A 20239-nucleotide genomic window follows, 5' to 3' on the forward strand; every position below is an offset into this window, starting at 1 on the left:
CTTCCTTCTGCCCCACTCTTTCCCCTCCCGACTTAGACCAAGGCATTCAAGATCCGTAGTGTGCTCTGATGCCTGCAAGCCTGGGTGCCTGCCCTCCCCTGATCACCTTGAGGGTCTTTAGATGCTGAGTGGGGCCGGAGCCAGTGCTTGCACCTTGCAGCCCCACCAAAGCACAGCTCAGGGAGGAGCCCTGGAGTATACATGGTGAGGAGTGCACAGGGATATGCAGTCACCAGGAGTGCTTTACAGAAGCCTCAGCCCTCAGGCCCACACTGGTGCTGCTCGGGATTTTGTTTTCTAAGCTGTATTTTAAAATCAAGGGACTCCTATTATTGCCTTTATGGCCTTTGCTGTGCCTCAGTGCTTTCTCAGGGACCAGGACGGCCGATCCACTGGGGCTGCTGAGTATGCTGCTCCAAGAGATGGCCTAAATCAGTCTACCAGCTCCCCAGACCTTTCTCTCTATGAGACCCAAGGAGACAAGCCAGTTGAGATAAGGTTAGAGCACTAGTCCAGGTCTCTGGTCACTGGCTGCTCTTCACAGGGAGAAAGGCTGAGCTGAGCAGGGAGAAGAGTTGTCTGTCTCAGGGCTCACCTTCAATGCAGGCAGCATGGGACCCTTTTAAGACCCTGTCATTTCTTATCCTTAATAAAATGGACCGATGCTTTATTCGCCCACCTTTTCACGTGTATGGTATGCTACACAGAGCATTTGCATCATCACCTCAATGCAATCCTTTTGTTTCTGACTTGCCCGAGGGCCACACGGGAAGCTTCACGCTGCCCAACCTCACCCCTGATTCACCAAGGCCTCCTGTAATTCATCTCCTCTTCTCCATCCAATTTCTCCATCAAAAGACTAGGGACGACCCTAATAAGTGACAGATACAATGCTTCTCTTGTCCACTGACTTGGTGGCTGACCGTTCCTCTTGCCATTTTCCCCTGGTTTTTTTGAGATATAACTGACACATAACATCGTGTAAGTTTAAGGTGTACAATGTATTGATTTTATACACTTACATACTGCGAGATGATGACCACCATAGAGCTAGCTAACAGCTCCATCAGGTCACATAATTACCATTTCTTTTCTGTGGTGAGAATGTTTAATATCTACTCTCTCAGCAGCTCTCAAGTATATAATACAGTATTATTAACTCTAATCACCTGTACCTTAGATACCCAGAACTTACTGATCTTATAACTGGAAGTCTGTGTTCTTTAACCGACATCGTTCCTCTTGCCTGGATGTCCCAGAGAACGTAGTGTCCATACCCCCATGGGGATTGTTATTATGTGCTTGGTGCCCTTGCTAGACGGTGAGCTCCTTGAGGGCAGGGGCCACGTCCTTCGTCTCTGAGTCACATAGATCTATTAGACTTGCCATAGATGCCTACTGAATAAGTGAAAAAGCCAAGAAAACCCTTGGAAGACAAACTGGGACACCTCAGCCAACCTCTCTTCCCCCCAGGGGTTACATAAGCCACCTCTACTCCATGCCTTTTCGTGTTCTGGGATTTTCACCGGCGGCTTTTCCTGTGACATTGGTAGGAATAAGATTCTACACTGGAATCAGAGCTTTCTCTGGAGGCAACTGGTGCCCCCATTCCATCTGACACACGAGTCCTCATTAGGTCTGTCCCTCTTCATTCAGTCAACATTCATTCAGCAGATATTTATCGAGCATGACCACGTACCAGGCACTAGGCGACGGGCCTGGGATATATCGGTGACCAAAACAAAGTGCCCCACCTTGGTGGAGCTTTCACTGGAGCCCAGAATCTCCCCACTCTCAAGGTAAATTCCTGAAGATAATCCCACACAGGAAGGCTGAGTCGTGCTTTGTTTCTGCAGACACAGCTCATGTACAAATGGGCCCAGCCGAAAATCTGCAGTGAGGATCTGGAGGGGGCAGTGAAGCTGCCTGCCTCTGGCATGAAGACCCGCTGCCCACCCTGCAACCCTGGTTTCTTCAAGACCAACAGCAGCACCTGCGAGCCCTGCCCTTATGGCTCTTATTCCAATGGCTCTGGTAACCCCTCCCCCACCCCCCACTCCCTGCCTCGCGTCCGTTCCCACACCACCCACATGGGTGGGCCATGTGGGCACTCCCAGTGTCAGCTGAACACGGGCTCTGTCCTTCCAAGGGAGGCAGGAAGGGCCAGGCCACCTCTGAGGACTATACTCAGGAGAAGAGAGGTCAGGATGGGCCCTGTCTGTAGGTCCGAGTCATACTTGAGAACTGCCAGCCTTCCTCCTCATTCCAACTTTGAATGTGACTCAGGCCTGAAGGGACCCAATCCTCACACCAAAGGCTTCCAGCACGTGGCAGGGACGCTACCTAGAAGGTTTAGGGAGCTGGGATGGCCACATTGACACAATCAGAATTTGTAAGCCACTCTGCGAAAAGGGAGTTGGGGGGATTTGTATACCTATGAATGTGAAGGCATTTGAGGATAACAATGGGACAAACAATATTAACTATATGTACCAGACCAGAGGATATGTTTAAGCTTTAAAGTGAATAATTTGATGGGCCAGTAGCCTAATTGGAATATGAGAATGAAGGGTCAGTGTTTACGCCCTGAGTTTGTTAAATAACATTGTCAGAATGCTTTCAAGTCAGCTTGATGTCACTGTGCAACGGTGCTCAGCACCACTCTTGTGGGGCTGCCCACCCCTGTTGCCACTTGTCTGTGTGACAGCAGCTCCAGTAAGGGTGGCTGTGGCCTTCCTGCTGAATGCGTGGATCTTACGGCTCCCCCAGATTGTAGCCACTGCCCAGCGGGGACCGAACCTGCCGTGGGATTCGAATACAAATGGTGGAACACGCTGCCCACGAACATGGAAACGACCGTCCTCAGTGGGATCAACTTTGAGTACAAGGGCATGACAGGTAACGGCCTCCCTCCCGACTGTGAGTTTTCAGCTCGCTGCACTGCCACAGGGGCTCTTCCCACCTCACGTTTCTTCATCATAGGGATGTCTGGAGAGAAATGAGCTAATCATGCCGTGCACTCCCCTGCATGCTCCGCTGCCCATGGACATACAATATATATTCTGACAGGCTTTTGTTTTAGAGACAGAAACAGAACTAGAAACAATGTGTACACACTCCAAAGGCCGTGCTCTGAGAGTTTCAGAGACTTTGACCAAAGTAGCCAGAGAAGTAACATGGTTTGTTTGGGGGTGATTCTGAACGCCTCAAAGGACGGTGTTCTCTCTCTTCCAGAGTGTCATCTGGGTGCACACTTGCCCTGCACCCAAGACCACTGGGCATTAACTCTTCCCTCTCCTTTTCCAGGCTGGGAGGTGGCTGGTGATCATATTTATACAGCTGTTGGAGCCTCAGACAATGACTTCATGATTCTCACTCTGGTTGTGCCAGGATTTAGGTGAGGAGTACAGAGCGAAAGGGAAGCCCACACCACCCTTGGCCACATCCAGGTCCCACATAGCTAGGAGTGTTGTAGAGGAGAGGACTTCTGGCTTGTGGAAGTGTCAGTTCAGAACAGAGGAGATCATGGTTATGGTCTGATAAAGTTAACCTGAATGCTATCACTCATTCTCAGTTGCTGCCCATGCTGACTACCTACTGCTCTCTCATCCCGTCTAGCTTCTCCCATCATTTGGCCACATGCTACTTGAATTCCTCCTCCTCACAGCATCAGATAAGATTTTAAAAACCTGTAAAAAATAGGGCCAGGGGTGCCCATAGACAGTTCATCTTTATTTGGGGCAAGAAGCTTGGGAGGGATTGTTCTTATCATATTTATCCCCATATCCCAAGAAGACCTAGGATAATAAGCAATTTGTTTGCCATTAAAAAAAAATACAGGCAGGGTGGTACGGTGCAAAGAACACGGGACTGGGAGATAGGGCACTTGAGCTTTGCCACTTACTGGCTAGGTGAACTTGGGAAAGCCATTGTGCCCCTATAGGCTTTAGGCTCCTTGTCTGTAAAACAAGAGGGATTGACAGTCTGTGATTTTGGACTAACTCAGATTGAGATGATTCTTCTAGCCCATCGGTTAGCACCACTGTGTAGGGAGGAGCCAGGAACTGGAGGTCCTCAGAATTCAAGCAAATGGCCAAAGCCAAAAGAAAAGCCATAAATGGATTTCCAAAGCCAAAGTGAACTCTTCTGCCTATATGTGCTTTAGAGGTCAGGGGGAACCATTGAATCGGCGTCCCAGTTGCAAATTTGGCTTCTCCATTCCCTCCTTCAAGCTCCCTCCTTTCCATCCCTGGCACAGTGCTCAGCCACAGCGGTTGCTCAAAAGGTTTCCCTTCCCTTAATTTACATTACTCAGAGCCGAACAGCTATATCCCATGTTTATGAGGTAAGCAAACTTTTTAGACTTTTGGGAGGTAACACTCCCCAAAGTACTTTTCAATTTGCAAATATGATTATAGCAGTAAAGCACTTCCTCACCCCACTTATCCCCCCCGCCATCTCCATCCATCGGGCATGGCTATCTCTTTCTCCAAAGAAGGACCAGCCTGAGAACCTTGTTAAAGAAACAAGTTGAGGGCTTCCCTGGTGGCGCAGTGGTTGAGAGTCCGCCTGCCGATGCAGGGGACGCGGGTTCGTGCCCCGGTCTGGGAAGATCCCACATGCCGCGGAGCGGCTGGGTTCGTGAGCCATGGCCGCTGAGCCTGCGTGTCCGGAGCCTGTGCTCCGCAGCGGGAGAGGCCACAACAGTGAGAGGCCCGCGTATGGCAAAAAAAAAAAAAAAAAAAGAAAAAGAAACAAGTTGAAGTACCTGCTAATTCGATCCAGGCAAAACCCCACTATCCCTGGGAGAGAGCTGCTGAGCGAATGCAGACAATTGACGTCTTATGATAGCGATGATTCTCAAACTGTGACGTGCACATGAGTCACCTGGGAATCATGTGAATGCACAGATTCTGATTCAGTGGGTCTGGAGACCACACTCTGCTTGTGAGGCTATACAGCATTTTACAGAGCACTTCCACATCTGTTAACGCCTTCGGATCTTACCACAGTGATGGGAGGTAAATAAGAAAGATTATAACCTCCGTTTTACAGATGAGGAAACTATAGTTTGTCTAGGTCAAGTTCACACAGCTAGGGTGGCAGAATTGGACTTAGTCTATGCTCTTTCCAACATACTCAGAACTTAATCCTGTCCCCCAGCAGACCCTTTGCTGCCATCTGGGCTCTTCAATAAGCACTGTCTGCCTCTGGAACCGACTTTTGATTTCTGCCCCACAGACCTCCACAGTCAGTGATGGCAGACACAGAGAATAAAGAGGTGGCCAGGATCACGTTCGTCTTTGAGACCATCTGTTCTGTGAACTGCGAGCTCTACTTCATGGTGGTACGTTTTCCTTTCTTTGCCTGCTTTGGGGCTTCCAGGGACTATTGGGAGGGTTGGCCCCTCTGCCCTGTCGGGGTATCAACATAACTGACACCCTTGCTTACAGTGATTTCGCAGAGGAAGGGCCTGACTGTCTGTCAGGGACTGCACCGTTTAATATGGGTCTAACCCACTGTGATGGCCTCCAGGATGGCAGCGGTATGGGCATCCTCTCCCCACCAGCCACCCAGCCATCATGCCTTCTTCACTTATCTGTCTTGGGTTCAGGGTATGAATTCTAGGACCAACAGTCCCGTGGAGACGTGGAGAGGTTCCAAAGGCAAACAGTCCTATACCTACATCATCGAGGAGAATGCTACCATGAGCTTCACCTGGGCCTTCCAGAGAACCTCTTTTCATGAGACAGTAAGCTCCTCCCCTTACTCAGTTGCTCAGCACCCAGAAGAGACCTCTGAACCTGGAAGGATTCCTGCATTAGCTTAAGTATGAGGTTGGGCTTCAGAATCCAGGGATTAGAAGACTCCTAAGGAGTCAAGCAAAGAACGCCTATTCCAGCCCCTGAGGAGCACCTAGCCTCCGCCAAATGACTCCAGGAGAAAATGACACTCTAAACTCCCAAAATTACCTGTCCCTCCTCAGCAGACCTGCACTGAGTGGTTCCTGACCTGGTATACCCTGTTCAGTCCTGCTCTATTTTTTTTTTTTTTTTTTTTTGCGGTACGAGGGCCTCTCACTGCTGTGGCCTCTCCCGTTGCGGAGCGCAGGCTCCGGACGCGCAGGCTCAGCGGCCATGGCTCACGGGCCCAGCCGCTCCGCGGCATGTGGGATCTTCCCGGACCGGGGCACAAACCCGTGTCCCCTGCGTCGGCAGGCGGACTCTCAAACACTGCGCCACCAGGGAAGCCCCTGCTCTTGTTTTTAATAATAATAACGCCGGTTTTGTTGTATTTTCTTAACTCAAAATAATGTAGGTTCATTGCGAGAAAACTTAAAAGATAGAAATAAGCAAAAAGAAGAAAATCCCCCATAATCCTACTACCCAGAGATAACCCAGTTAACATATGAAGTATCTCCTATACAGTCTTTATTTCTCCACAAATACTTTTTTTTTCTTTTATAAGGAAAAAAACTGCTTTTTTAAAAAATATGAGCCTCTACTGCATATTTCCCCACAGTACTTAATATTTTTATATGTCATTTAAGTTGTTCAGTCTTATTTTAAAATGACACAAAATGTACATAAAGAGTTACTGTTAAGTGAGTAAAAAGAATAGGATGTTTCTAAAGATTTTTCTCAAGTATCACAGGATAAAAAATATTAAGTCATACTCTTACTATTTCCAGAGCACTCAATTGCTCCTGCTCAGAACTTGGCCCACTCTCCTCTTGTCTCTGTTTCCAGGGAAGAAAGTACACCAATGATGTCGCCAAGATCTACTCCATCAATGTCACCAATGTCATGGATGGCGTGGCTTCCTACTGCCGTCCTTGTGCCCTGGAAGCCTCTGACATAGGCTCCTCCTGCACCTCTTGTCCTGCTGGCTACTATATTGATCGGGATTCAGGAACCTGCCGCTCCTGCCCCCCTAACACAATCCTGAAAGCCCACCAGCCTTATGGCGCCCAGGCCTGCGTGACCTGTGGTCCAGGAACCAAGAGCAACAAGGTGCTAGCAGTTGGCCGTACATCCTAACCTTGGCCCTCTGAATGGGCCACCTCAGAGGGTGCCGGGTCCTGGGTGGGGTTCTTGAGGGGCTAATACCCAAGGACCCCCCACCCCAGTATACTCCCAGGTTGTCATCCTAGAGGACACCCATCCAGGCTATGACCATAGATGGAGAGTTCTTAGCTGTAGTGGTTGGTTTTCAGGGTCTGGGCCTCAGTCATGAGCGAGTCTCATCTTCAGGGGATGGGTAAGGGAGATCTGTGACCATCTGGTCCAGAGGGTTATTTGACATCTGTGCAGAGACCTGAAGGGAAGGAGTAGTGGGACTTGTGGCTCAAATTCAGCCTACTTCAGTCCAGCCTGTTATCATGGGAATTTGCCTCCTCTTCGTGGGGAGGGTAACCCACCTTTGCTGGGACATATGGTTAATTGGCATATTGCTGTCTCCTTTCCCAGGGGTTTCTTCTAAAGTGGAGCAGCAGTGCTGTTTCCCCCATGCACTTCCTGAATCTAAGAAAATACTATGACCAAAAGCTCTTAGTTATTCATTAATGCTTTTAAGTGAACTTGAATTTTACTAATCACAACCACATGGACACACATTTGTAAGACATTGTTTACACAGTCTGCTGATGCTGCTCGGTTTAGCTGTGCAATAAGTGCATCAATTCTGCAGACCCCTGGCAACCTCTTTGGGGCACCCTGGACTTTTGCCGCAAAATTCCTCCCCCAGGGCTCCCTCTGCTGCCGTGGGAGGGATTGACAGTTGTGTAAGGCCGCTGCTGCCTGGGGACCTTAAAATGAGCAAGAAAGGGGTTTATGGCTCAGTTTCCTACAGAGAGCCTGGGAAAAAGTAATCTGGGGTTCAGTGAGTTTTAAATGGGGGAGGGGGACCAGGCTTGTAGCTTCTCTTCTGCCATCTTGGACACCCTTCTTCCAGTTAGCACCTTGTTGTCTTTTGCTTGAAAGTAAGAAGGGCTATCTCGTGTCTTGAGAGAGTTTTATAATCTAGGCATAGCAACGAGGCTACAGAACCTGATCCAACTACCTACTGAAAAATAAGAGGTTTGGGTTTGTACGTCATATATGTGCTAATAATTGAATGGCAAGATGTACATAAACCACACTAGCCCCTGTTTTGCATCTTTTAATGCCCACTCCTAATCCATACTTCCTCTTCTCTCACCCTGCGTGGGCTGGACCAGGCTGGGGAGAGTGACTGCCACTCTCCGTGGGGCCTCCTCAAGGTCCTGCCTGCGCAGCCTGCCTGATGGACCCCTTTCCCCTCAGATCCACTCCCTGTGCTACAATGACTGTACCTTCTCAGTCAGCACTCCGACCAGGACTTTTGACTACAACTTCTTGGCTTTGGAAAACACCGTCTCTCTGGCTGGAGGGCCAAGCTTCACTTCCAAAGGGCTGAAATATTTCCACCACTTTACCTTCAGTCTCTGCGGAAACCAGGTAAGCTGTGCAGGTACTGACCATGTGAGAACGGAAAGGGGGCACCAGCGGATCAGAGGCCAGAGGACACGGGAGGTTCAGATCGCAGAGGACTGGGGAGATTCAAAGGTATTTTAATGATTATTATTCTCTCTGAGGACTTTCTCCTCTAAAATCAAATCATCTGGATTATAAACATTTAGGAAAACGAACGTGTTTAAAATAAGGTGTAGGGAATTCCCTGGCGGTCCAGTGGTTAGGGCTCTGTGCTTTCACTGCCAGGGCCTGGGTTCCATCCCTGGTTGGGGAACTGAAATCCCACAAGCCGTGTGGTGCAGCCGAAAAAATTTTTTTTAATTTTTTAAAATAAAATAAAATAAAATAAGGTGTACATTTACTCCTCCCTGACCTTTATTCTCTCAAAATGATTATATAAAAACTATGCACATACATCAACTATACTTCAATTAAAAAAAAACTATGCAGGAGAAAGATTTTTTTTCCTTAAGAAAGCAGTCTTCAGTAATCATGACACTTGCCTTTCATTTTCTAGAGGCTGAATAAAATAAATGACTCTTTATTTCATCTACATGTATCTTTGCTGACAGTACATGTTACCATCAGCATTCCAGGCTGCTGCAAATATTTTGGATGCAAAATTCAAAGGCAGAAATGTAAAGGATAATCACACCACCACTGCATTTGACTAAATTACAAACAGGCCAGGATTAGCGGTTGGAAAGCTAATTTCAAATGTTGCAAAATAAAAAGCGTCTTGAGCATTTAGCCTGTAACTGTGTGTGGAAGTTAGGTCTTTATACCACGCAGCTTCTACCCAACTTCTGCAGCATGCAAAAAAGTTGATTTGTGTTTATAGAGAGAACATGCCAAGAAATAAACTAATCTGTGAAAGATTAGAGACAGATGTCTCTGTCTTGTTTTTAAGAAGTCTTTGAAGATGTTAAAGCCTCAGAAGTGACAGTGATAACTCAGGAATTGAGACTGATTAAAGCAAGCCCCATGCAGCAAAAGTTTCAGTCAGTGAGTTGGGAGAGAGAAGATGGGAATTTGTGGAGTCTGTGAGTTTTCTTTTCTTTGCTCCCTTATTCTTATATAATCTAAAGGTTCCTTTCTGTTCTCATGTTCTTTACCTATTTCTTACAATCTTGAAAATAAACTGAGATACCAGATTTAGCAACTTAGCTCTATTTGTAATAAAATTTATCATACTGAAAACCCTACATTCTAAACGCTTGGTCCACTTAAATTTAAAATATTGAACAAATGATCCTATATTAGCAAACATGTTATATATTCATATTTCATAAATTTGAAGAATTATTTATTTATTGGCTGTGTTGGGTCTTCATTTCTGTGCAAGGGCTTTCTCTAGTTGCCGCGAGCGGGGGCCGCTCTTCATCGCAGTGCGCGGGCCTCTCACTGTCGCGGCCTCTCTTGTTGCAGAGCACAGGCTCCAGGCGCGCAGGCTCAGTAGCTGTGGCTCACGGGCCCAGTTGCTCCGCGGCATGTGGGATCTTCCCAGACCAGGGTTTGAACCCGTGTCCCCTGCATTGGCAGGCAGATTCTCAACTACTGCGCTACCAGGGAAGCCCAAATTTGAAGAATTTTTAAAGGAACAGTATCTCAATATCTCTTCTATTACAAAATCTCGAGGAAGGAGTTTCAATTCCCTCCATCTTCCAGAGTTCTATTCAATACAGTATGGGTTGTTAAAGACTGGAGGAGAAGCAATCTTTCTTCTGTTGATAAATATTTTATTTATTTATTTTTTTGCGGTACGCGGGCCTCTCACTGCTGTGGCCTCTCCCGTTGCGGAGCACAGGCTCCGGACGCGCAGGCTCAGCGGCCATGGCTCACGGGCCCAGCCGCTCCGCGGCCTGTGGGATCTTCCCGGACCGGGGTACGAACCCACGTCCCCTGCATCGGCAGGCGGACTCTCAACCACTGCACCACCAAGGAAGCCTGATAAATATTTTTAAATGGAATAGGGTCCAGTAGATCCTAAGATGTCCTACCTCAAGGCAGGGAGAGGGCTAGTTATGGGGTCTGTTTTAACCCCCGGGACACTCTGGAAGGTGCTTCCAAAGTAAGTAAGGTAGAATCACAGCTCCAAGGAAGACACAGAAAGGGAATGGGAAGCAGGCCAGAGGTCCAGATAAATTTCATGGGATAAGTTACACATTTCAGTATCTGCCTAGAAAACTGACTAGGGTAAGGAAGGCCCTTAACTGGTGAGCTGGTAGATTAGATCTCCAAATCAGTTGCCACCTTCACAACAAGGCTTATATAGGGCTCCCAGGTGACTCCAAGGAAACAAAAGACTGGGGATCCCTGAACCAGAGTTCTGGAAACTAGGACACCTAGGCCTTTTTCTTAACTTTTTTATCTTTTAAAATCTGTCTTGTAATTAGAACTGGGATGAATCGTTCCACTGCAACACACTCTTAGAAAGTTGAAATTTTAGACATGGAAAAACTGTTCCCTGTTCCCTTCTGGGAGTTCTTCTGTGATCACTTATTCCTTCCTACTTGCTCCCCACATCCCCCTGCCCAGGGTAAGAAAATGTCTGTGTGCACCGACAATGTCACTGACCTCCGGATTCCTGAGGGTGAGTCAGGTTTCTCCAAATCCATCACAGCCTACGTGTGCCAGGCGGTCATCATTCCCCCGGAGGTGACAGGCTACAAGGCCGGAGTGTCCTCGCAGCCTGTTAGCCTCGCAGATCGGCTTATCGGTGAGTAACACAGTTGCTCTCGCCTGTCTGAGCATGTCTGTAAGAGAGAGTGAGCCTACCAGGCTCTGAGGTAAAAGGCCCCAGGTGAGGGGCCCAACCTCCTGACCTCTGTTTCCTATTCCATCCTGGGGTACGAAATGCCCCTGCGGCCACTGACAAACCTTCGGTTCACCCTTTCATGAGCCACTCAAGGATGTGATGAGATGAAGGAAGGTGGGATGTGGACAGGTATTGAAAGAACAGAAGTGGTTGCCAGCTAAATGCTACTAGTGAGGACTAATTAGGAGCTCTAATTTGGCAGGGGTGACAACAGATATGACGCTGGACGGAATCACCTCCCCAGCTGAACTTTTCCACCCGGAGCCCTTGGGAATACCGGACGTGATCTTCTTTTATAGGTGAAAATGAGAGGCCAGGCTAATGCAAGTGAAACCCAGGGCTCCTCTTGCAATCTCTGTGGTGTCCCTCCCTCTCTAGCCTCCTACTACTTATCAAGCCAGACCACTTCCAAGGTCTAGCAGACCTGCCCAGCAATGAGCACTGAAAGCTGGGATTTCCCCATCCTAGCTTCTTGGGTATTCCTGGGGCAGGTCTGCCCCTGGTGGCAGGGAGGAATACTGGATGACCTGTGGCGGACTACCCTTCCTGCCTAAGGGAGGCTCCAGTGTTGTGCACCTAGCCTTTCCTAGACCAGTGCATTTCCCCTTGACCAGATCTCCCTGACCCCAACACTCTCCTGTGTGTCAGGCCACAGCCCAAGTCCAGACTTCCCCAGTGAGGGAACCGTTCCATGTTGACTTTACTTAGTGGCTCTCCAATGACACAGATGAGTGACTCGTTCCCCCACGGGGGCTGCTTTCTCTGCAGGTCCAATGATGTGACCCAGTCCTGCAGTTCTGGGAGATCAACCACCATCCGCGTCAGATGCAGTCTGCTGAAACCTGCTCCTGGAAGTCTGTCGCTGCCAAGGTAAAGGGACGTAACAAAGTCTCCCTCCCTTGGCCTCATAAACCAAACAAGAGTAACTGCAAAAGAGTTTCTGCAAAACAAGAACCAAACAAAGAGTACTGCAAAAGAGCAAAAGAGAAAACCATGTGAGATCCATTAATGGGTTCTTGGGGACACAGTCATGGCTCCAAACCCTCAGTCTTTAGATGTCAAGAATGGAGCAGAAGGAAGAGTCAAAGCTACCCTCACACTTACAGACCATTATAGGGGCAGCTGCCTAGCAAAGTGACTGAACTGCTGGGGCTGAGAGCCAGATTCGATTCCCCTCCTCCACTTACCAGCTCTGTTATGGATACAATTCTTATCTTCTCTGGGCCTCTTCTTCCTTATTTGTAAAATGGGGATAGTAATAAATTCCCTCAGGGGGCTCTTATGAGAATTAAATGAGATAATGAGACTTGAGGACTTCCCCAGATGTCTTTCTCAGATGTGGTTACTTCCTATTATCATTAGGATTAGTAAAGGTTTAGAGAATCCTAGGAATCTCTCCACAGCTGGAAGACCCTATTCTGAGTTTAATAGCTGAGTGCACTAAATTGAGGACTCCTGAACTAATTTGATTACAGTACCCTTCCCCCGCCAACCTTCCTTTTTTTCACATAACACTAACATCTTGAGGGGTACCAGTCTTGAGGAAGATGGTTTGGGAAATGCTGCTCCTAGACAACAACTGATCAGGGAGATGGGGAGCCCAGCAGCACATTTTGACCCAGCAGTGGTGTCAAAGTGTAAGATCGCTATTCTTGTTGCAAACGTTACAGTAAAGTACACTGCAGACAGCAGTGACCTGAAGTTCATTCCTGAACCCTGCCCCCCACCTTCACCCTCTGCAGGAAGCTGCATGTGACTTTTGCAAAATGTCACATGTCCATGGGTTGGACAGGAGCTTCTGAGGGGTTAGTTGGGCAGCTATGCTAGAGCTCAGACAGCTTACATTAGTTCTCATGGGATGTCAGCAGAAACAAACGGGCAGACGGTGGGAGCCCTGGTGAAGGCCAGAAAGGCCTCTTATCATCAGGGAAATCGGAGAGCGATACCTGGGTTAAGGACTAGTTGGAAGGATCCTGATGGAGCTAACAGTTTGGCAAGGAGAGGACAGATCAGGCAAGTTAGGAGATGTCAGGACTCCAGCCAGATCTTCCCAGCAGTCCTGCGAGTGTGCGCTCATGTCTCCTTTCTGCTCTGCTAGCACATGCTCCGATGGGACCTGTGATGGCTGTAACTTCCACTTCCTGTGGGAGAGCGTGGCCGCTTGCCCACTCTGCTCGGCTGCTGACTACCACGCTATCGTCAGCAGCTGCGTGGCCGGGATCCAGGTAGGCGTCTCTGCTTGGGGACTTCCCAGGAGACAAGGGAATGTGATATCTGAGTTCCTTGTTTTTCTCCCCGATAGAAGACTACTTATGTGTGGCGAGAACCAAAGCTGTGCTCGCATGGCATCTCCCTGCCTGAGCAGAGAGTCACCATCTGCAAAACGATAGACTTCTGGCTGAAAGTGGGCATCTCTGCAGGCACCTGCACTGCTATCCTGCTCACCGTCTTGACCTGTTACTTTTGGAAAAAGAATCAAAAGTATATGATGGGGTATTGCAGTTTGGGGATGGCCAGGATTGGATCATTGAGCTGGGAAGAGAATATCTGAGAGTATAAGTTCATGGGGCTATTCTCTGGCGTTGGCCACAGTCCCTGTGACTCTGGCCAGAGATGTGTTGAGCCACTTATCCAGTGTACGCCTTGGTTATCCTGACTCCTAAACAGGGATGGTATCACATGGCAGTCTGTGAAGGGCTGTTAGATTCTCAAAAGAAAAGCAAAGAGAATTCTTAATTTGTTATTATTAATGATCAAAATAATGACTTTACAATTCCATTATTTCTATTAAGCTTTGAGATCACAGAAACACCTATACTTGAGGAAAAAGATCCCTGACTTGGGAGTCGGATTCCTTAGTTATACGCCCAGCCCAACACCATTTTGCTGTGCTTCAGTTCCATTACCCATGGTATGGGAATATCTCTTTACAGCCCAGCCTTTCTCCCTTTCCCTTTTATTCCACATTTTGGTGTCTTGTCTTTCCCATCCCCTTGTTTCATAGGCTAGAGTACAAATACTCCAAGCTGGTGATGAATGCTACCCTCAAGGACTGTGACCTGCCAGCAGCCGACAGCTGTGCCATCATGGAAGGCGAGGATGTGGAGGATGACCTCATCTTCACCAGCAAGAAGTCACTCTTTGGGAAGATCAGATCATTCACCTCCAAGGTAGGGAGCCTGGCCAGTGCACTGAGGTCAGCCTGGAGGGCTGGAGAAGATACCAGACCTAGGATACTGAATGACCCCACACTGTTCAGGGACCACTACTCTGCTCCCCATCCTCCATACTATTCTATCCCCCCACCCTGTGAATCCTGGCTTCTGCCTTCTGTATTTCCACACCAATACTCTTTCCCCTGGGGCCCAGGGCTGCTATTGACTAGGCTCCTTCTCTCCCGACATGCACTCCAGTGGATGGACTGTTTGGGCCTTTTAACTTCCAGAAGTATTGAACCACCCATGTTGTAAGATTCATGACCCCCTCCCCCCTGCCCTTCTTTTTTCTTTCTTTCTTTTTTTTTTTTTTTTTTTTTTGGAGGGAGGGGAAGAGGTGATCTCTAGGATCAACTTCCTATAGAAGCGCGGCTCTCCTTTGGCCATTGGAGGGTGCTGTCCCACGGATGTCTGGCCCTGGGCCTGGGGCAAGCAGAGAACATTCAGGCAACTCTTCCAGGGCCACTGCCCTCTGCAGTCCCACTCTGCCAGTGCCCACAGCTCACTGCTGCCCTGAACCAGTTCATCCAAACCGGGTGGGGAGGGATGGCGAGGAAAGGAAGGTGGGGAGGTGTTTACTTGGCTGAATCTCATTCCCTTTGTGCTGATCTTCCAGGGTGACTCCCTTGGCTTCCTTAGACCTTGAATTTTTTTTTTTTTAACTAATGGGAGAACAATTTATCCTGGGACGCTTGAGTCTTTCTGGAACTTCTAGAATTCAACACAGATGCAGAGCAAGGGGTTTTAAAGATATTTCTTACCCTCTGACTGGCTGAAGGGAGCAAGAAGAATAGAGGATATCTTAGGTCCATGTTTCCACAAAGCCACTGAAAGCAGGAATTTCGGGAGGGTTCCTTCTGTCACCTATTTTCCATTTCCCTCCTTTGTTCCCCAAACTTGCCCACGTGCAGCAGCCAGCTCCCGTCACCGTCTCTCTTTCAGAGGACTCCTGATGGATTTGACTCGGTGCCACTGAAGACATCCTCAGGAAGCCCAGACATGGACCTGTGAGGGGCGCTGCCCTGCCTCACCTGCCTCCTCACCTGGGCACATCACCTTGCAAGCCTGTGGCAATGTGGGTGCCAGTTTCCTGCAACACCCACTGCTGGAAATCTCTTTGTTGTGGCCTTATCAGAAGAAGTTTGAGTTTCAGATCTTTGTTTTTTTATAGAGTACCCAAACCCTCCTTTCTGCTTGCCTCAAACTTGCCAAATATACCCACACTTTGTTTATATATTACTCCCTCGCTTGCATCTTGTTTCCCAAAATGGACCAGCCATTGGAGCCATAGCTTCATCTGCTCATGTTTCTTATAGCTCTGGAACAAAAGTATTTCTCTCTTTTTAAGTATAGAAACTCCCTCCCCTGTCCTCTTACTTAAGGGCACAAGCAGCTGGGAGTCTCCCAGATCATATGCCCTCAGCTCACGATCTCTTTAGGAGAGAGGCTGGGGTGAGGAGGGTACTGGCATCCCCTGATGAACCATCTTCACGGATGCCTGGATTCATCTCTCCTGGATAACCAACTCAAACTGGTATAGTGGGTAGGCTGAGGGCCAGATGAGTAAGCCCTGGGTAAGAAAGGGCTTGATAAGCACAAAGAGGCAATAAAGGAAGGTTTTATTTTGTTTTTTTAAACTGGGTACTTCATTCCCTTTCCTTGAGTAAGCTATAACTATTCTCACTGGAGCCAAAGGAAAATGTTCATTGAGAAAATGGGGAAAACCCTGATGGATCTATTCTCCCCGCAACCCACTGCGTTTTGTTTTGTTTTTTTGTTTTTTTTTTTTTACCTCCCACCATCTCCCTATGACACTAAAGGGAACCAGGTAAGCCCCAATCCCAGATGTTCTAGCTTTATTCTCTATTTGCTTCTACCCAGAAATGACAAACATTGCCAGTGAGGAAAATTCCTCATCCTTGAGTGCCCCATTCCTAGAGGCTTGGGCCATATTAGGGAACAGGTGTGTCGTATTTTGAAAGAACACAAGGAAGTCAAGATTTTAATGGGGCCCTACTAGAGAGTCAGCCCACAATGGGATGGACCTGAGGTGGCCATGATGTCTGCTTCTAAACTTAATTCATCTGCTCAGCCACAGAATAAATAACCTCAAGCCTAGCCAAGAAAGGCATGGACTTGTAGCCCACGCACCAGCAGTGAGTAGATCCAGATCACTCTTCAAGGAGGAAACACTAGGGGAGTTGGACAAGGTGTTCACCAAACTGGGAACCCTTGCCCTTTCATGCCCCTGTCCTTCCCTTCCTCCTGTTCTCATTTCCTTTGTGTGCTGAAAAACTAAAAAGACTTCTGCCCCCACCTTCTCGCAGCATCTGTTTTTTGTTTTTTTTTTTTTTTTTTTTTTTTTTTGCAGCATCTGTTTTGAAAGGTGAGTAAAGTGAATGTCCTCTGTGCCCCTTTTCTCCACTTTCACAACAAGTATAACTGATGAACTTTAAGTAGCTAGAAATGGTAAAACCAGAGCAAGAGTTTAAATTCTCTTTTTCTTTCTACTAATGGCTATTCTCCTTCCCTCACTGTCAGGCTAGAATGACCATCCTTGTTCAAGGGCCCTGTTTCCCATGGTTTGTGCCTGTCTCCTTTCTCAAGTGACCATTTGGTGACCAGATGGTAGGTAAAGAATGGAGACGGCACTTGTAAGTGGTTTGTCTGCCACATGATGGTTTGCTGATGTGATTGGCCACTGCTGCCTTGGCAATGGTCTTATAAAAGGGTCAGTGAGAATTGGAACCCTGCTGTAACTTCTGGCCAACAACCGTATCACTGAAGACAGGCAGTCCCTTTGGTTCAATAAATCTAGAAGCTTTTCTTTGGTATCTAAATTCTCCCTCCTCCTGTGGGATTCAGGCTCTCAGAACCTGTGGCCATGCTGGAATTTCTCCCAGTGGATGCAGATAGCCAGCTTCCAAGCTCCAGCCTGAAGTTTTCTGTAGACTCAGCAATACCCCGAGCAACTGCCTTTCCACCAAATAAATTTCTTTTGTGACAAAGGCCATGGAAGAGTCTTAGACTATTCTAGAATCACTCAGAAAAAGTACATACCCCACTGACTTCTTTATTCTGACATCATGAATCTGAGTGCCCCTAGAGCAAACTCAAACTCTATTGACTTAGTCATAATATTTTAAGGATCTCCTTTCTACGCCCCTTAGTGTACCGACTTCTGCAGATCTTCCCTGCATCCTGCCAGGAACTCCTGAGTTATGCTATCGGGGTCACCTGTTGCTCCCCTAGCAACTTAGACACATGTTAGATATTTTTTAATAGCTCTATTGAAGTGTAATTCAAATACCATACAAGTCACTCATTTAAAATGTACAATTCAATAAATTTTAGTATACTCACAGAATTGTACACCCATTACTACAATCAAATTTAGAATAGACACATGTTATTTTATATGGGAAAAGCTTTTAGCAAACTAAGGCTCTAGCATTTTGCACAAGCTATTGGAGGAGGGAGTGTGGGCTCAGGAGACAAAATACTTAAATCCCATTTGGTTACTTAGATTCCGAGAACACACATATAACTCTCATCATGTAGGTGTCACCTGTATTTGGCTGGGAGTACAAATGAAGATTGTGGTGTATTCAAGGACAGGGATTTCTTATGCCAACAAAACTTTTTTTTTTTTGTTTCACTCTACATTAAAGATAAGACTGACTATATTTATACAACAGAGACTTTGTAATGGATTTTTCAGCTTTGTGAAATCAAGTTTTGTCTCATCAAGACTGGGTGGATTCCTTTTTACTCTGTATTCCAAGAGTTTGTAGATTGTTAGGGGATGGGTATCGCATGTCACACTTTTTTGTGAAATAAAAACATACCTTTCAGCTGTTTTTTCTTGAACATAGGTTGGATGGCTGATGGGTGAGTGAGAGTGGTAAATGTCCTTGAAGCTTAAACTGAAGAGAAGGATTCTGGAACCCCAGAGTGACAGAGAAAAAGAGCATACTTGGGAGCAATAGGGACCTATGCTAGAAGCCTCTCACCACCTGCTGAAGAATCAGCCATCAATCAAAGCCTCAGTTTCCACAATAATAAAACACCACCTGATGATGCCCTACCTCCCAAGATTGGGTGAGGATCCGAAAAGGAGAACACATAAAACACTTGGAATGTCAGTTCCATTCCGTTCAGTTCAGTTTTCCCTTGCGTGGCACTGAGGCCAGCCACATAACAATGTGCCTACAAAGGACAGGTAAAATTAGCTTATTTGGGTATGACATGGATTACTATGGACTAGATGTGGATAAAACCCTAGAGGACATCAAGGACCCACCATTTCCCAGAGCAGCTGGATTTTCCTGCTTCCGTGCTTTCCTTCACTCTAGTTGAGGCACTTAATCCCTAAAAACAATTCCCTCAGCTGATTAGTTGTGACCCAAATTTGTTTTGACTGGGTGGTACACTGTGGTTTTTACTGGTGGTTAAATATTTTAAATATCACCCCTGTTTACAGGATCAAATCTAAACTCTTAAGAAGGAAGTAGGAAGCTCACATTACTTTGGCATTTCTGTGTGTCAAGCCTGGACTAAGTTCTTTCATAACATTGCTCACCTGGTTCTCAGAACAGGCCTAGAGGCAGGTACTAGCCCCACTATAATGAGGAAACTGCATCTCCAACAGATTTAGTAATATGGCATACACACTAACCCTAACTGCACATCCTTATACTCTAACCACACTGAAGTTTTTAACTGTCCCTCAGTCATAAGCTCTGTCATTCTATTATGTTAATTTGTTATACTTACCAGGTAGCATGAGCATTTTAAAGGAAGATGTCTGTAATCTCACGATAAAACTAATGGTGAAAATTCCTAAGGAAATTTGGAAAGGTCAGAATTTTAAGGCCATCCTTCCAATTACACTGATGACCTCCTTAAAGTATTAGCTCAGTGGCCCTCCTCCCCTAGGCCTGGGCCCCCTGCAGCCTCAGGAACACCCATCACTGTTTTGAAACTTAGCAAGCAATACACTTTGGCACTGCCTTCATTGACTGAAGCAGACAGCTCCCACCACAGGCTTGCCCTCAGAAGATTTCAGGGAAGCCAGCCCTTTGAGGACAGTCTTCTTACGTGCTTTCTTCAGAGCCTGTAGCTCCCAACACTTCCTTTCCACTGGTTTTATCTTTTTTTTTTTTTTGGCCGTGCTGTGCCACATGAGGAATCATAGTTCCCCCCACTAGGGATTGAACCCACACCCCCTGCACTGGGAGCACGGAGTGTTGACCACTGGACCGCCAGGGAAGTCCCCCTTTCCACTGGTTTTAAACCTAACATTCTTGGTAAGAGGAACCTAGGGGGTCCAAACCCAGACAAATGCCTTTCCTAAGCCTCCCTATGGGTCTCTACTAGTCAGCTCCAGTACTGTCATTAGCCCTGTCCTACACCTCAGAGTTGGCTTGGCAGAGCCTTGTTGGGGAGTAGGATAGCAATGCCATATCCTCATGACAGGTGCACAAGCAAGTGGCAGAAGACCAAGGTCTTAGCACAGTTAGCTTTGGGGCATGGTGGGTGGGTCTCTAAACTCTTGGTAAAGTGGAAGGATGGGGAACAGTATGCCTATTCCCAAATCCTTCAAATAAGCTCTTGTTATCAGGGAGATTCTTGGATAACTTTGGCTCCAATCATCAACCAGAATATTTCCCTGTAAAGGCCTGAACATTATAAAATTAAAATATGATGAAATC

General features: G+C 47.2%; 1 protein-coding gene across 1 annotated transcript in view; it reads left to right on the forward strand.

The window, feature by feature from the left end:
- The window catches only part of KIAA1324 (KIAA1324 ortholog), a 68584-nt gene extending 52824 nt beyond the window's left edge, over positions 1 to 15760 (forward strand). The window contains exons 9-22 of the mRNA XM_032604310.1: positions 1857 to 2034; positions 2770 to 2898; positions 3307 to 3397; positions 5242 to 5347; positions 5615 to 5752; positions 6750 to 7013; positions 8304 to 8477; positions 11031 to 11211; positions 11513 to 11609; positions 12079 to 12180; positions 13409 to 13535; positions 13613 to 13791; positions 14315 to 14480; positions 15468 to 15760. Coding sequence (XP_032460201.1) covers positions 1857 to 2034; positions 2770 to 2898; positions 3307 to 3397; positions 5242 to 5347; positions 5615 to 5752; positions 6750 to 7013; positions 8304 to 8477; positions 11031 to 11211; positions 11513 to 11609; positions 12079 to 12180; positions 13409 to 13535; positions 13613 to 13791; positions 14315 to 14480; positions 15468 to 15536 — 2001 coding nt within the window. The 3' untranslated portion in view covers positions 15537 to 15760. The remainder of the gene's footprint in view (positions 1 to 1856; positions 2035 to 2769; positions 2899 to 3306; positions 3398 to 5241; positions 5348 to 5614; positions 5753 to 6749; positions 7014 to 8303; positions 8478 to 11030; positions 11212 to 11512; positions 11610 to 12078; positions 12181 to 13408; positions 13536 to 13612; positions 13792 to 14314; positions 14481 to 15467) is intronic.
- Positions 15761 to 20239: the final 4479 nt, after the last annotated feature.

Source organism: Phocoena sinus, chromosome 1 (genome assembly GCF_008692025.1).
Source record: "Phocoena sinus isolate mPhoSin1 chromosome 1, mPhoSin1.pri, whole genome shotgun sequence".
NCBI classification, from domain to species: domain Eukaryota; kingdom Metazoa; phylum Chordata; class Mammalia; order Artiodactyla; family Phocoenidae; genus Phocoena; species Phocoena sinus.